Below are 14,450 nucleotides of genomic sequence, written 5' to 3' on the forward strand. Positions count from 1 at the left end.
TCTCCTTCATTTGTGAAATAGTGGCAGTGATGGCACCTCTCATGCTGTTGTTGTGAGGACTGAGTTCTTTGTGTTCATGTTTAACATACACTTGACAGGTCAGTAGAGGTAAACTCTAAAACAAAATGTGGTACAAAATTATTCCTTGCTCTTTGATATGATTTTTTAAGTTCTCATGTACTTTATTAATAGAAAAAGGAAAACATCTCTTTAGTCAAAGAACTTCAGTGTGTGTGTGTGTGTGTGTGTGTGTGTGTGTGTGTGTGTGTTGCTCCAGATGAAACCTAGGACTTTATGCATACTGGACATGTGTTCTACCACTAAACCATATCCTAGCCTTAACCAGTGAATTCTAAAACTAGTTTTGAGAAGCAGGATAAATTAATGAAAACATATTACAATATGAGCATCTACTATAAAGTAACAATAAAAATGTTTTTATCTTGACTATAAGAGGATTTATAGGTCTATGAGAATGTGTGTATTGCCATTAATGAAAAGTCTACAACTTTGAATGACAAATGTCATATTGGTAATTCTGAGAAAAAGAAACACTATCAAACTGTTACTACAGATGTTCTAAAAGAATATATATATATGTATATGTGTATTATATGTTTACTTCTACTCATGGTTGAAGAGTTAACAAATATCATTTATTGCTTTTAAACAATATTGAAAGCTGAATGACCTACTTTTCTAGTCCTATTTTTATAAAAAATACTCCTATAAATTAAATTAATGGTATCATATGTGTTCACCTTTTAGAATTGGCAGCAATCTAGGTCTCTTCTATCACAGACTAACCAATGTATATAACAGCCACCTTTTGCAAACAACATCCATGTGACTTTTTCCTCCTTATGGGTAGGTAGAAAGACTATAGTCTTTCATTAGGAAGTTATTTAAGAATATACATTGTGTTTCCCAACATTAGAACATCAGTTATGTTCATTTCTTCTGATCTGGAATCTCCCTGTGCATTTCTGAAATGCTAACATATGATAATGAGGTTAGCAATTCCTCCCCTTACCAGACCATATAAACAAGCTATTTCTAGCTTAGGTGTTCCATATTCTCTCCTCTCTAGAGTAAACTCTAGAGTCCAACTAGAGTCAACCACTTTATAATTCATTGTTCCTGCTGAATTCACACAGATTTTATGCTTCTCTTTAGAGAAATAAAAAGTAATGCGCACGTAGTGGGAAATATAGCATATACCAGGGGAAAGTCTGCACGACCTATTATTCAGCTTTTCTGAGACTCCCTCTGGCTCCCTTGGGAGAGTCCCTTTGTGCTATGAGTTTGAGCCTCTCACCTGGGTGGGAGTCATTTTCTTCCAATTGGCAGTTAGTGTTTGTGTAGCAATCGGACAAAAGAGAGATGAAAGGTATCTCCAGTCTTTGTTTCTTGAAAACATGACTGATATTTCAGCATCTCTAAAGTAATGTACTATACTTATAGTATTCAAGTAAAAGTGATTTTCTGTAGGTACTCAAGATATAAAAATTAAGTGTCCTATTAAATGTAGAAAACATCTCCAAACCAAATATACTAAAAATATTTGCATCAAAAATAATAAAACATTATGTGTGTTCCTTTTTAATTAATTTATTTGCCAATTTCTTTCTGTTGCAATTTAGTCTTCCTTTCAGGACAATTTTGTCCATTTTCTTCTATTTCCATAAGTCATGACCACTCTGGATAGACATCTTTTATGTAGGGTTATGTATATTCCTTTTTCTCTGCACATCAATTTTTTCTTTGAAAGCTTATTTGTGAGCATTTAAAGGTCCCTGGCATATAAAGGTCCAATGCTGAGCACAAAATGAGTAGGACCAGGTTTCAGCTCAGCATTCAGCCTAGTGGAGTTTTCAAAATGTATTTATGATAAAAATTTCATTGTTATCATATCACACTCATTCAATTATTCAGTAACTCACAGATTTATACAGACTTAGAAATTCATTTTGCACCTATTATATATTGAGCACTTTTACAAAATCCCTGTGAAGTGGGCATTACCTGTCCATGAATCACAATTTATTCATGCAAAGTAAAATATATCAGTTTATTAACTTTTCAATTTTCAATGAATAGAAAGGTTTTGGAAGAAATTAAGTCATGTCTCCAAAATATATATTTCTAAAACTTTGACTTAGAAATGTACTTACAGATTTAGCATTCCCTTCAATAACTTCTTCTTCTAGTGGTTCAAGTTTGAGATCCTTCAGTTAGAGAAAAAGCAGACAAAAGCATCCCCAAATTACATTATATTTTTAAAAGTTATGTACTCATTCAATAGATTCTCATAGGAATACCTAACAAGAAGGACATAGATATCTGAAGGGTAATGAAATAATTCTGATTTTTATAAAATTGAAGTGTACCAATAAAGACTGATTGTATCCATTGCTCTAAGTTTATTTCAGTCGAAGTGAAAAGAAGTATTAAAACAGAGAGAGGAAAGAAACATTTTTAAAAAGCTAGAATGACTAGGTTGTTTTCTGTCAATGTTTAATCTTCATGAACTTCATTCTAATGAATACACATTCTAGCACTTTCCAACTGATGATTATGCATAATAATTTCTTCAATTAGCTAAGAAGTTAATGAAAGATTGTAAAATTGGAGACTTTCTGAAGTAACATATGCCAGTTTATAGCAGAATTACAGAGGTCTTCCTGAGCTATTCATTAGAAGAATGCTGGGCATGTTGTCTAACTTGTTTTACTCTTCCTTCTGTCCTCACTTCTGTGTTTCTTCTCATCTCTCATAATTTAGCTCAAGTGTAACCTTAATGAGACTTTCACAAACCATTACTTTGACTACCTCATTCACATTTTCTTCATTGCATTTTCTGTTATCTAATTTTATCTCATTTCTCAGACTTCAGACTTGTATAATTTATTTTCTAAGGTTTTGTGTGTGTGTGTGTGTGTGTGTGTGTGTGTGTGTGTGTGTGTGTCTGTGTGTCTGCTTGTGTGTGTGCCAATCCTGGAACCTGAACTCAGAGCCTGGACTCTATCACTGAGTTTTTTGCTCAGGATTACCACCTGAACCACTGCTCCACTTACGGCTTTTTGGAAGTTAATATATATGAGTCTCATGGACTTTTCAGCCCAGGCTGGCTTCAAACCACAAATCTCAGCCTGCTAAGTAGCTAGGATTACAGGCATGAGCCACATGGGTCCAGTCCTTCACTTGTTTTAGTCTGTTACTTCAGAAACCAAAGATTTTATCTGTTTTCATCACCACTGTGCCCCTGTTATCAACAGTGTACCAGACACATTGTTGATAATTGACATGGAATAAAAAATGAATGTCTGAACATATACCCCATCTCATTCACAGCTTTTCCATAAATGCCACTTTATGTAATGAACAGAGACATGAAGTGAGAATTAAAAAGTACTTTATAGCTAGAAACTTAGTCATATCCTTGACTGCTATTTCCTGATGCCATCTGAAGTCACTTTTTAGTTCTACCTTCTTTCATCTAAGGTAAGAAAAACGTAAATCATGTGAGTATGATGTCCTAATTACTCCTCTTTAAGTGAGGATGACCCATGGTGTGCTGATACACAGGGCTTTGTGAAGAATGAACAAGTCTTATTCTTGTCCTTGTCAACATGTTTTGTTTTGTTTTTAACATTCAAGATGATTTCTGCAAATGTTTCAAGCAAAACATAAGCTGTAAAACATCAGATTCTTGCCATACATACCGGAGAGGCTAGAAAGGACAGAAGGAAAATCTGAGAAACTTGTAGCAATTGCAGGTGGTATTTTTCCCTCACACAAATGGAATTGGGCTTCGATTACACTGCAGGAAGGACTCATCATAAATACTTAATGGGCAGAAAGGATAACATGTTCTGCCACATGTACACTTCCTTTAACAGGATATCAAACCTAGTGCTAACAACTGCAGGAAACAAGGCCTCAGCAGTGGAATGGTATGCACTTAGACACTGTTTGGCATTTGGGTAGTTTTCTTCTAAAAATCTAATGTGACATAGAATAAGTGGTAGAAGAAAACTGAACTTGTACTGCTTTCCCTACTCGTTAAGTCTGCTCACACTGAGCTCCACACAGTGGGAGCCCCACGCTCAAAACCATCCCCTTGTACTTTCAGCACAGCTCTTCGGCACTGTTCTCAAAATAAAACCCTTTCGTAGAAGGGGAGGGAGGGAGACAAAAGACTAAGAGAAAAAGAGACAGGATAATACTTTGATTTAAAGTTAGAAAAAGGGAAAAAATATGGTAGGAGCCAAGTTTGAGTTATTCCTTTAAAAATAACTATATGATTTTCAGATTAGTTTTGCCTAGAACTAAAAGGAGGGGTGTGTGTGTGTGTGTGTGTGTGTGTGTGTGTGTGTGTGTGTGTGTGTGTTGTATGTGTGGACTGTTGTCCTGGAGCTTGAACTCAGGACCTGGGTGTTGTCCCTGAGTTTTTGCTCACGACTCCATAGAGCTGAACCAGTTGAGCCAGAGTCACAGCTCTACTTCTCTTTTTGGTGGTAAATTGGAGGTAAGAGTCTCATGGATACTTTTTCTTAACCAGGCTGGCTTTGTACCATGATCTTCAGATTTCATCCTCATGGATAGCTAGGATTTTAGGTGTGAGCCATTGGTGCTGGTCTTTTTTGTAGTCTTTAATCTAAATGTATTCAACAGTAGAACCATTTTTTAATATAGCTTAGATTTCAAAAAGGTATCCTAGATTTTTAGGCCTTCCAACATTGGAAAATTAACGTTTATAGCCACTGTTTTTTCTATGAATCCTTTTAAACTCATGTACCATATGCTAATGTGAAAAAGAAGTTGATTTCTAGCAAGTCTTGTAGTTTGAGTGTTTGTCTCAGTAAGAGGTCAGTGCAAAACACATGAAGGAACCTGGCAGAAGAACTGAGAATTCTCCACGGTTGTTCCCTTACTCTTACACTTACTTTTCTTTTCACCATCTGCTTTTCAGTGACCTTCCCTTCTTCAGGATTTGAGGGTGTGTGTGTGTGTGTGTGTGTGTGTGTGTGTGTGTGTGTAGATAGCTTTAAGACCATCACTTGTTGACATGACTTCTTTTGTACTAACTTGACTGGGTATTTCTGTCCATATGTCCTATTCTACCTAGAAATAAACTCATCTGAAATATCAGTTCAGGTTTCTTACCCCTCCTTAGAAATGATCTCTCACATGTCTCTCCTTTTTTTGTTTCTGGTCTCCAAAAGAAAGGCTCAAATCTTCAGACTCCAACTTGGGGTTTCTACCACACCCATGAGATGGTGCTGTTCATTTTACTCTGTCTTTCAAGCTTGCATCTTCTGTTCACTCACTTAGTGGTGAAGACCCATCTCTTGTCATAAGGGGCTGGTCCTAAGGGATTGAGCACACAAACGTGTACTTCCACTCCACTGTTTGAGGTGGCCTAAGTTCTCCTAGCTTTAATCCATTTTATATTTGTTTGAATCCAAGTTGTGTCTTGCTGCCAAGTGTACTAGCTAAAAATAGTTTCACTTGAAACTATTGAAAGTGGTAAATTCCTCTTATCTTGAAGGCCAAATCCAAATGCCTCAGTGTATTACTCAAGGCCATTCACTCATGATTTGGCCTCCAGCCCTCTATACAACCTTAATGACTCTTCTTCCCTTAATGACTGAACTAAGCAGTTTTATCTAAGCTTTGTTCATGATTTCACTACCCTTTCTGCTTGTACTGTTTACTAACATTGTACTTCATCATAGAACATACTTGTTAGCTGATTAGAACTTATTTTATCTTTAATGACAGTACACTTTCCTTGCAGTTAATTATCTCTTCTCAGTTCCACACAGCACTCCTTAGATTGTTAGTTGAGGTGTTTCTCACTCTTCTATCCAAGAGGCCAACATGTGACTCTCACAAGAACAAGTACTTTGTGTTATCTGAGGTAGATTCTTAAGCACACTGAAAATGGTCACGACTCATTAATTTCAGTGAAGTTAGCCCAAGACACCAAGCATTGGTTGCTACCTAGTCTCAAGAGCTAGCCTGTATGCTAACTTCCTGAATTTTAGTTTCTAGTTCATCAGTTGATTCTATGTTTTTCCAAAACCTAACCCCTCCCCCCATATCTCAACTCTAAATTAGAAGTGTGATTTCAGTTACAATCAAATTCCTAACTTAGTCATCAGTTTTAAAATAAAGGCTCCAGTATTAAGGCTTTCTTATATGTGAGGCACTGCAGGTGATGTTGGTCATTCCTTCCAAGGAACAGCTGTACTTGTCAGCATCTGCTCCAATTCTTTGACATGTTTCAATCAGCAAGTATTTGGTAACCATTAGTTATCAGTTAGATTCTTTTTAAACCACTCTTTAAAAAACAGTATTCTTAACACCTCTTTCTCCGTGTGTGTGTGTGTGTGTGTGTGTGTGTGTGTCTTTCAATACAGCTTATCTTTGCAAATATACTATCTATTCTTCAAAGTCAGTAACGCTGACAAACATAAATGTTCCTCTTTTGTTGCCTAACATTCACAGGAAACAATTATTTTTACTGATGGACAAAGGTTTCTCAGGGAGAACAACCCAATAATATAACTACTTGAAAGTCCCTGAATTAATTGATACAATATAATAATCTACAAATGTAACAGTTTCAAGGACCTCTTCATTACATCTTAACTTGCTTACCTAATCCTAACTTGCTTGCTTACTATGTAATCAGTTAACATGCTAATTTCTAGGAATCAAGTGTGCAATCGATTCTTCTCATACATTTCATAGTCATTTTCCCCAATCAACTTGAAAAGGGTATCCTTAAGAGTTACTATTTAGTAGCATGCAAGCATCTGCCACCAAGGTCACCTGATAACTTAATAGAAATCTACTCAATTATTCATTTATCAATCTTCTATCTTATTTCAAATTCATTTGGGAATAAAAAAGTGAAGGTGGAATTCATGTGAGTTCCATATTTGCCTTAAGAATCAAAGAGAACACTCCTCCTCCAGTAATATGAAGCAAATATTCTTGGCTCCTGACTGTTAGTCTATCCATGGGAAACAGTGTTGGACTATCTTAAAGAGTAGAATCAAGAAAAAAAAGAAAGAATGAAAGAAAATGAAGCACCTACCTTCTTTTCAAGTCTATCAATTAACTTCTGGAGTCTGTTTATCTGGGTCATCCACTGACCGTCTTCTTCTAGCAAGCCTTGGGAGATCAAAAGAATATATATTACTTGCTTATCTCTCTTCTTTGGCCCGAGTGGAGTATGAAGTTATTACCTTGTAAGCACTTCTAAAATACATATTCCTGTCCTTTAATTTACTGATTACCAGAGATCTGCACATCTCAGTGGGTTCATTTTCACCAGACCTACTTAAAAAAATGTTGTCTGTATTGATCTTTGACATTGAAAAGGTTCTATTGAGCACCATTTTCACTATTCTATGCTTTGGGGGAAAAAAGGAAGCATCAATCAATAATTCAGATTCCATACCCTTGGCCTAGTGGACATAAATTGACACAATGACAAGCATAGCCAGCCTCAAAAGAGCAGGTGCTGCTTTTCCCAGGGACTAAGCAGAGTCTATGTGGACTCTCTCATCAATCTAGTGGTTCAGAATGACACTTGCTTTATATTCAGACCTCTGAGATACACATACTGTGTATATGGGGATGTAGTGTCCATATGTACATGTTTATACATGTGAACTCACATATACACACGTACACAGCATATATATCTGTATATAGCATAAGCTTAAATGTTATACATTTTCTGATGCTATTATTATTGCTGTTAGGACTATTACTATGTAAAAGTGCAAGGGGAAGGGTTATAGTCCATGCCATTAAAAAAGCCTCTTATCATCTCATTTCATCTCATCTCATCTTACTGCAGTTTCTTCCAAAGACATTCTGGGTGTTTGTTGAAGTAATATTAAGTTTAGTATTTATTTAAATGAGTATATGATTGAATTTAATACCATAAATCCTTGTTTTAGCTTGGAATGAAATGGAGTCAAGATCTAAATTACAAAGGAGTACTGCTTGTACATAGAAACATCACAGGAAATCCTATTAATACAATAAAAACTATCAATAATTAAAGGGGGAAGTGCTTTACATCAGAATTCAGCTCTCTAGACCTGCCGTATTGAGGGAATAAATAAAGTAGCATGTAAAATAAACATTAGGAATTGGCAGTTGTGTGTGTGTATGTGTGTGTGTGTGTGTGAAAAAGAGAGAGTGCAATACTGTTTGAAGAAAATATAAGTTAGTTAATGAAATTTGTATTTACTTTTTACAACTTTTTTTTTTGACAGTCCTGGGCCTTGGACTCAGGGCCTGAGCACTGTCCCTGGCTTCTTTGTACTCAAAGCTAGCACTCTACCACTTGAGCCACAGCACCACTTCTGGCCATTTTCTATATATGTGGTGCTGAGGAATCGAACCAGGACTTCATGTATACGAAGCAAGCACTCTAGCCACTAGGCAGTATTCCCAGCCTGTATTTACTTTTTAACACAGATTAATTAACATATTTTTATTCTGGATTGTTCCCAAAGGGTTGAAAGTGTCAATCATCAAAAAGGATAGTTCAGGTTCATCCTGGTTTCTAAATAGTTAAAATGCAAAGAATAATCTGTTTTTTGCCTATGGAGCCTAGAATTTTTCCTTTCTTCTTCCCTCCTTCCCTCCCTCCCATCTTTCCTTCCTCCCTCCCAGCCTGCCTGCCTTCTTTCTTTCCTTCCTTCCTTCCTCCCTCCCAGCCTGCCTGCCTTCTTTCCCTCCCTCCCTCCCTCCCACCCTCCCTCCCTCCCTTCCTTCCTTCCTTCCTCTCTCTTTCTCTCCTCTCTCTCTCCCTCCTTTCCTGCCAAGGCTCACACTTGGTAGGTTAACACAACTACTTGAGCTATGCTGCTGCTTTTCTTTTTGAGATACAGTCTTACTATCTTTGCCAAGAGCAGGCCTTGAACTCATGATCCTTCTGCCTCTGTCTCACAAGTACCTGGGATTATAGGCATGGTAGTTCATCAACTATCACTGGTATCATTTCCTAAACCTACATGGTAGAGTGTATTACTGTTCTCATTTATTCACTGCTGTAGAAATATTACCAGGCAATTTCTTTTTTTATTAATTTAATTTATTTATTAATTGAACACAATTTTTTTGACAAGGTGTTGTACAAAAAGGGTACAGTTACATAGTAGGGCAGTGTGTATATTTCTTGTGATATCTTACGCCCTGTTTTTCTTTCCCTTCTCTAGGTCAGGTAGACATATATACAATATACAATTTATCAAGAGCATATACAGTAGCCACGTGGCCAAGCCCAAGAAAATTCGCCTAGGGCTTTAAATGTAATGTCGATATTAGACAATATGTTGACAGTAGACTTATATGAATGTACATACATAGCTTTTGAGCTATTGTATTCCGCTGAGAGGTCGATTTTTGACCTTTATATGTTGAGTAGTTGTTTGGTTTTAGTTACATACTGTTGGGTAGCTGCCCCAATCCTGTGGGAAATACCATTTGACAAGCAGTTTTTGGTTTCACAGACCTATTACCAGGCAATTTCACAATACATCCTGATACATATAATGGTTAGAGTACTTTTCCTTCTTCGTTATTTACTGTGCCTGGCCTATGATTTATTTGGCCAAATAGTAAGTTAACAAACAAAAATGAATATAGTAGTTTAAATGTACTTGTATAATTTTGGCTTAAAAAACACTCCAGTTGTCACTTATCCCAGGAGACTACTTCAGAGGCCTTTATGTTTTTAGCCTGAATCTATAGACAGCTGAGATATCTAAATCACAGCCAACCATTGTTTTGAGAGAGAAAATAACAAATACTTGGTACAGTAACTGCTGAGATTTTTTTTTAGTTAGTTTCAATAAAAGTGGACTAATAATATTCTATATGATTTTGCACTTTCTGGGTACTCATTTCTCCACTGAGAAATACAAAAGGAAACACATATCTACCTTCTAAGATATTGGGATAAAATAAAACTTTATTTAAAATAGCACCCTTAAATCTTTTGAGTACAGTGCAAACAAATGATACATTTGTGTTAAAATGATATGTTTAATGGTTAAATTTACATATATGCATGCTTTATGAAAGCCACCTCAGTAATTAGTAACAGGTTTGCATATTTCAGATTAATTTAAAAATAATTACCGATGATAGAGTTAAAAAGTAATGACCTGACAACTACCATTAGGATTCAAGATTTCTGTTGTTGCTTGCTTGTATTTGTTTTGTTTGTGGTACTGGTAGTTGAATTCAGGGCTTCACATTTTCTGCCCCCTGAGCCATGCCTCCACCTCCTTCCTGCATTCATTATATTCATGGTAAGATCTTTAGGCCAGCTTAGGCTTTGGTTCTCCTATTTGTGGTTCCCTATATCATGTTGCTGGGCTTGACAGGTGCACATCACTGCACTTAGTCAGTGGTTGAGACGCAGTGTTTCCAACTTACTTTTGTCAACTGTGACTCTTTGATCTCTGCCTCTACAGTAGCTAGGATTATAGGCTTGAGCCACTGTTTTTGGCTCCAGTATATCCTATATTATATCACAAGCTTCAGAAACATCATCTATGACCAATATTAACACAGTAGGAGACCATAATCTTTTCCCACAAATAAATTTAGGAGGTTTGAAGTTCAAAGCATATTAGGGTGGAGGCCGGCAGGTGCTTCTTTGCTTCAGGATGATGGCTAATGCTACAGAGATCAAGTCTCTTGGGTATAAACTATTAGAGCTGCTCTCTTCCCTGTCCACCATCATTCTGTGGACTTCCCAGACAGAGCTGTCGGGCTCTGTCAGAACTAGTGGCTAGCAATGCCCAGCATCTGAACACTTCACCTTCACTATTCCAGCAGGAAAGTGTTTTACCTCTATTATTATCTGAGTTACTTCTGGTTAAATTATGCATTGCAAAATGATAATGACTATGATGAAGAAGAAGAAAGGTTTCACTACCTGGACCACTGAGGTTAAACTGAGGACTGTTGGGGGAGAAGCTGTTGTGTCTCTGGACTCGACGACTTGATCGCTTCCCAGGCCATTGAATAGACAGGACTTCTGGCTTGATAGGGCCTTGTCTGGAATGACAGAAAGAACACTGCACTTCAGTAGCAGAGCTTCAGTGCCTGGCTTGCAGAACTCTATGTCTCTTGGATATCTAATGGCACTTTGAGAAGTACTACTCGCACACCTACTTTAGACATTCAAGGCGATTTGATACTGTAGTACTTGAACCCAGGAGGGAGGAGAAATCTGAGTTTTCAGAAAACAATGTATCTTAATTTGAAAAATTTTAAAAAGTGTTGTTTTTCTGTGACCAAAGTATTAATGTGTGTGTGTGTGTGTGTGTGTGTGTGTGTGTGTGTGTGTGTGTTTTGGTCCTAGGGCTTGAACTCAGGGCTTACACACTATATTTAAGCTTTTTTGCTTAAAAAGCTAGTGCTCTACCACTTGAGTCATACTCTACCTACAGTTGTTTTTTGTTGATTAATTGGGCATAAGAGTCTCATAGTTTCCTCCCTAAACTGGCTTTGAATCACAATCCTCAGATCTCAGCCTCCTGACTAGCTAAGATTACAGGTGTGAGCAGTGCTAGATTAATTAGTTTTTTAATTTAACTTTTTTTTTTCAAGTCCTGTGCCTTGGACTCAGGGCCTGAGCACTGTTCCTGGCTTCTTTATGCTCAAGGCTAGCACTCTGCCACTTGAGCCACAGCACCACTCCTGGCTGTTTTCTGTATATGTGGTGCTGGGGAATCGAACCCAGGGCTTCATGTATAAGAGGCAAGCACTCTTGCCACTAGGCCATATTCCCAGCCTTTAATTTAATTTTTTTCCCCCCAGTCCTGGGGCTTGAACTCAGGGCCTGAGCAATGCCCCTGGCTTATTTTTCTTTTTTTTTTTTTGGCTCAAGGCTAGCACTCTAGCCTTGCCACTTGAGCTACAGCGCCACTTCTGGCCTTTTTGTATATATGTGGTGCTGAGGAATCAAACACTCTTGCCACTAGGCCATATTCCCAGCCCCTTGATTTAACAGCTTGATTTAACAGATTTTGACAGCTATATCTCTATATATTTGACAGCTATATCTCTATATATTTCTCAAAAGTAAATAATTTTATACAATAAGCAGAAACTCCCTCCTCTAGTGCCCAGACCATACCTCAACTCTGTTTTCAAAGCAACCTTTTTATTTTAGCAAATGGTTATTATAGAATATATTTAAACCACTACTTAATTACTTTTATAATTTATTAATTTTCCCAACATAAAGCATTCAGGCCAAACATGTATGTGTGTGTGTATATATATGTATACATATATATATATATACACATACGTATACATACAGCCAATTTGGCAAAAAGTATGTAAAACTCCATTTCTAAAATTACTAGCAAAAAGCAAGGCTAGCAAGGCACTGGTGGTTTCCTCCTGTAATCGTAACTGCTTAGGAGGCTGAGATCAATGTTCGAAGCCAGCCTAGGCAGGAAGGTCCCTAAGACTCCAATTAACCATACACCAGCCCCATGGGAAAAAAAAACCCAGAAGTAGAACTGTGGTTCCAGCGATAGAGCACTAGCCTTGAATAGCACCCAGGACCCAAGCTCAAGCTCCAGAACACCGGCACATTAAAAATTAAAAAGAAGAGTTACAGGCATGTCTCAAATGGTTGAGTGCCATCTGAGCAAACAAACCTAGTAAATGTGAGGCTCTAAGTTCAAGTGCCATTACCAACATATGTACCAGAAAGGAAAAATAGCAGGATGGGTTCAGCTGAGTGGGATGTCTCTTCTTTCTTATTTGAATGAGGATGTGATGCCTAGATCTCCTACTGTTGGACCATGAAAATGGAAGACATGCACTCAAGGTGTCCACAAGGACGAAGGTCTAGGAAAAATCAGTAGCAACACCATACTTTTCTTAGGCTGCCTTATCAGGTTTCTTTGGTAGGAAAAAATAAGTCCTTAGGTGTTTGAGTCACTAGATAAAAAGTGTATCAGTCTTTTATCTTAGTACCATTCGCACATGGCATAGCCATTATGTGAGTATTTCTAAAGTTCTGTGTTACCAACTGCATTGCCGCTTTCCGAAGAGATTTTAAATCAGATTCCATTAGATTCATCTTCCTTACTGGGCAGGAGGGATTTTCTGTGCCTTTGACTTTTCCTTCCTTATTTGGGGGAATTAATGCTTCCTTTTATGTAAGTATTTCTAATTAATTTTTTGAAGGGTTTAGGGAAGGAGCATAAGAAATCACACATACTTAATCTCCAGTCTCGAACTCAGTCTCCCTGTGGATCTTCCTATGGCATAAAAATACCATCTCTCTAGACTCTTTGGTGGCCAAAAGAGCAGATGATTAGATCAGAGCATCTCTGTGTTCAAGCTAAGGGACTATGTGTTGTCTGAAGTTTTAGAATCACTTGTGGATGGAAGTAAATCCTCCTCTTATTTCTGTGGTAGATGGCTACTAAAAAGAAAAAAAATAACTTTCAAGTCCAGAGAGAATCATTCATATCCCTGAATATAGTTGAAACTTGAAAAACAGATCAAACTTGGCTACTCCATTAATAAGAAAGGAAATCTCCACCTAATTAAACTGTTCCCAGAAATTTAGTTCATGAGGAAGAGGGGCTTACATAAGAGGACAGGGGTCCCCTAGAGGGGAACTTCAGCATCACATCATGATTTTTCTTGTTACTGGTTATTAGTTACTTGCAAAAGACATGAAATTGAAGTAGCTCCCTCACAGGCAATTTTCTAGGTAGATGCCACCTGAGAATCTCACCCCTGTGCACTGAAGCTGTACCAACTCCTTCTCTCTGAAATTGCCATTTGCACATGAATGGACAACATCGTTTTGCCCAACATGGCATGTCTGGCTCATTATTTCAGGATGAATGATGCTGTGTGATTCTGCCCTGAGGCTCAAAGACAGAATAGACAATGTCTAAATTTTCTGTGTCCCCATGAGTCTTTGTATCCCTTTGATTTCATAACTATGAAATGTTGATGCTGAAGGGAAGGCAAAATGTCATAACCTGGGGAATTATAATGAAACCTGTGGGTTACAATTCAATGGCACAGGGCATCCTGGAGTCTGCCTTTATTATAAAAAGATGGGTAAGTTTTTGGATCCACTGATTTGACCTTTTCATGCTTAGCCTGTTCTCTTCTTCCTCTGTACTTCCTACTATTATTAGACTAATTTTCCTTATGTTTTGGTTTCCTTATATTATTCTTTTAAGTCATCAATTGAAATTGATGATGGAACTGACCTCCAGTACATCTGTCTATATGTTGTGGTCTTAATTCTAAATACTACATGGATAGGCTTCCTTATTGTCCCAGGTACTCACTTATTGTTCCTTTGTAGAGTTTCCTTTACCCAGACTTCCCTCCATCCATTTAGTCTCATG

General features: G+C 37.4%; 1 protein-coding gene across 1 annotated transcript in view; it reads right to left on the reverse strand.

Moving 5' to 3' along the window:
• Necab1 (N-terminal EF-hand calcium binding protein 1) overlaps positions 1 to 14,450 on the reverse strand; it is a 145,354-nt gene that overhangs the window by 16,452 nt on the left and 114,452 nt on the right. The window contains exons 7-9 of the mRNA XM_048358630.1: positions 10,985 to 11,106; positions 7,112 to 7,188; positions 2,175 to 2,228 (exon numbers count right to left, since the gene is read on the reverse strand). Coding sequence (XP_048214587.1) covers positions 2,175 to 2,228; positions 7,112 to 7,188; positions 10,985 to 11,106 — 253 coding nt within the window. The remainder of the gene's footprint in view (positions 1 to 2,174; positions 2,229 to 7,111; positions 7,189 to 10,984; positions 11,107 to 14,450) is intronic.

Source organism: Perognathus longimembris, chromosome 12 (genome assembly GCF_023159225.1).
Source record: "Perognathus longimembris pacificus isolate PPM17 chromosome 12, ASM2315922v1, whole genome shotgun sequence".
Lineage (NCBI taxonomy): Eukaryota > Metazoa > Chordata > Mammalia > Rodentia > Heteromyidae > Perognathus > Perognathus longimembris.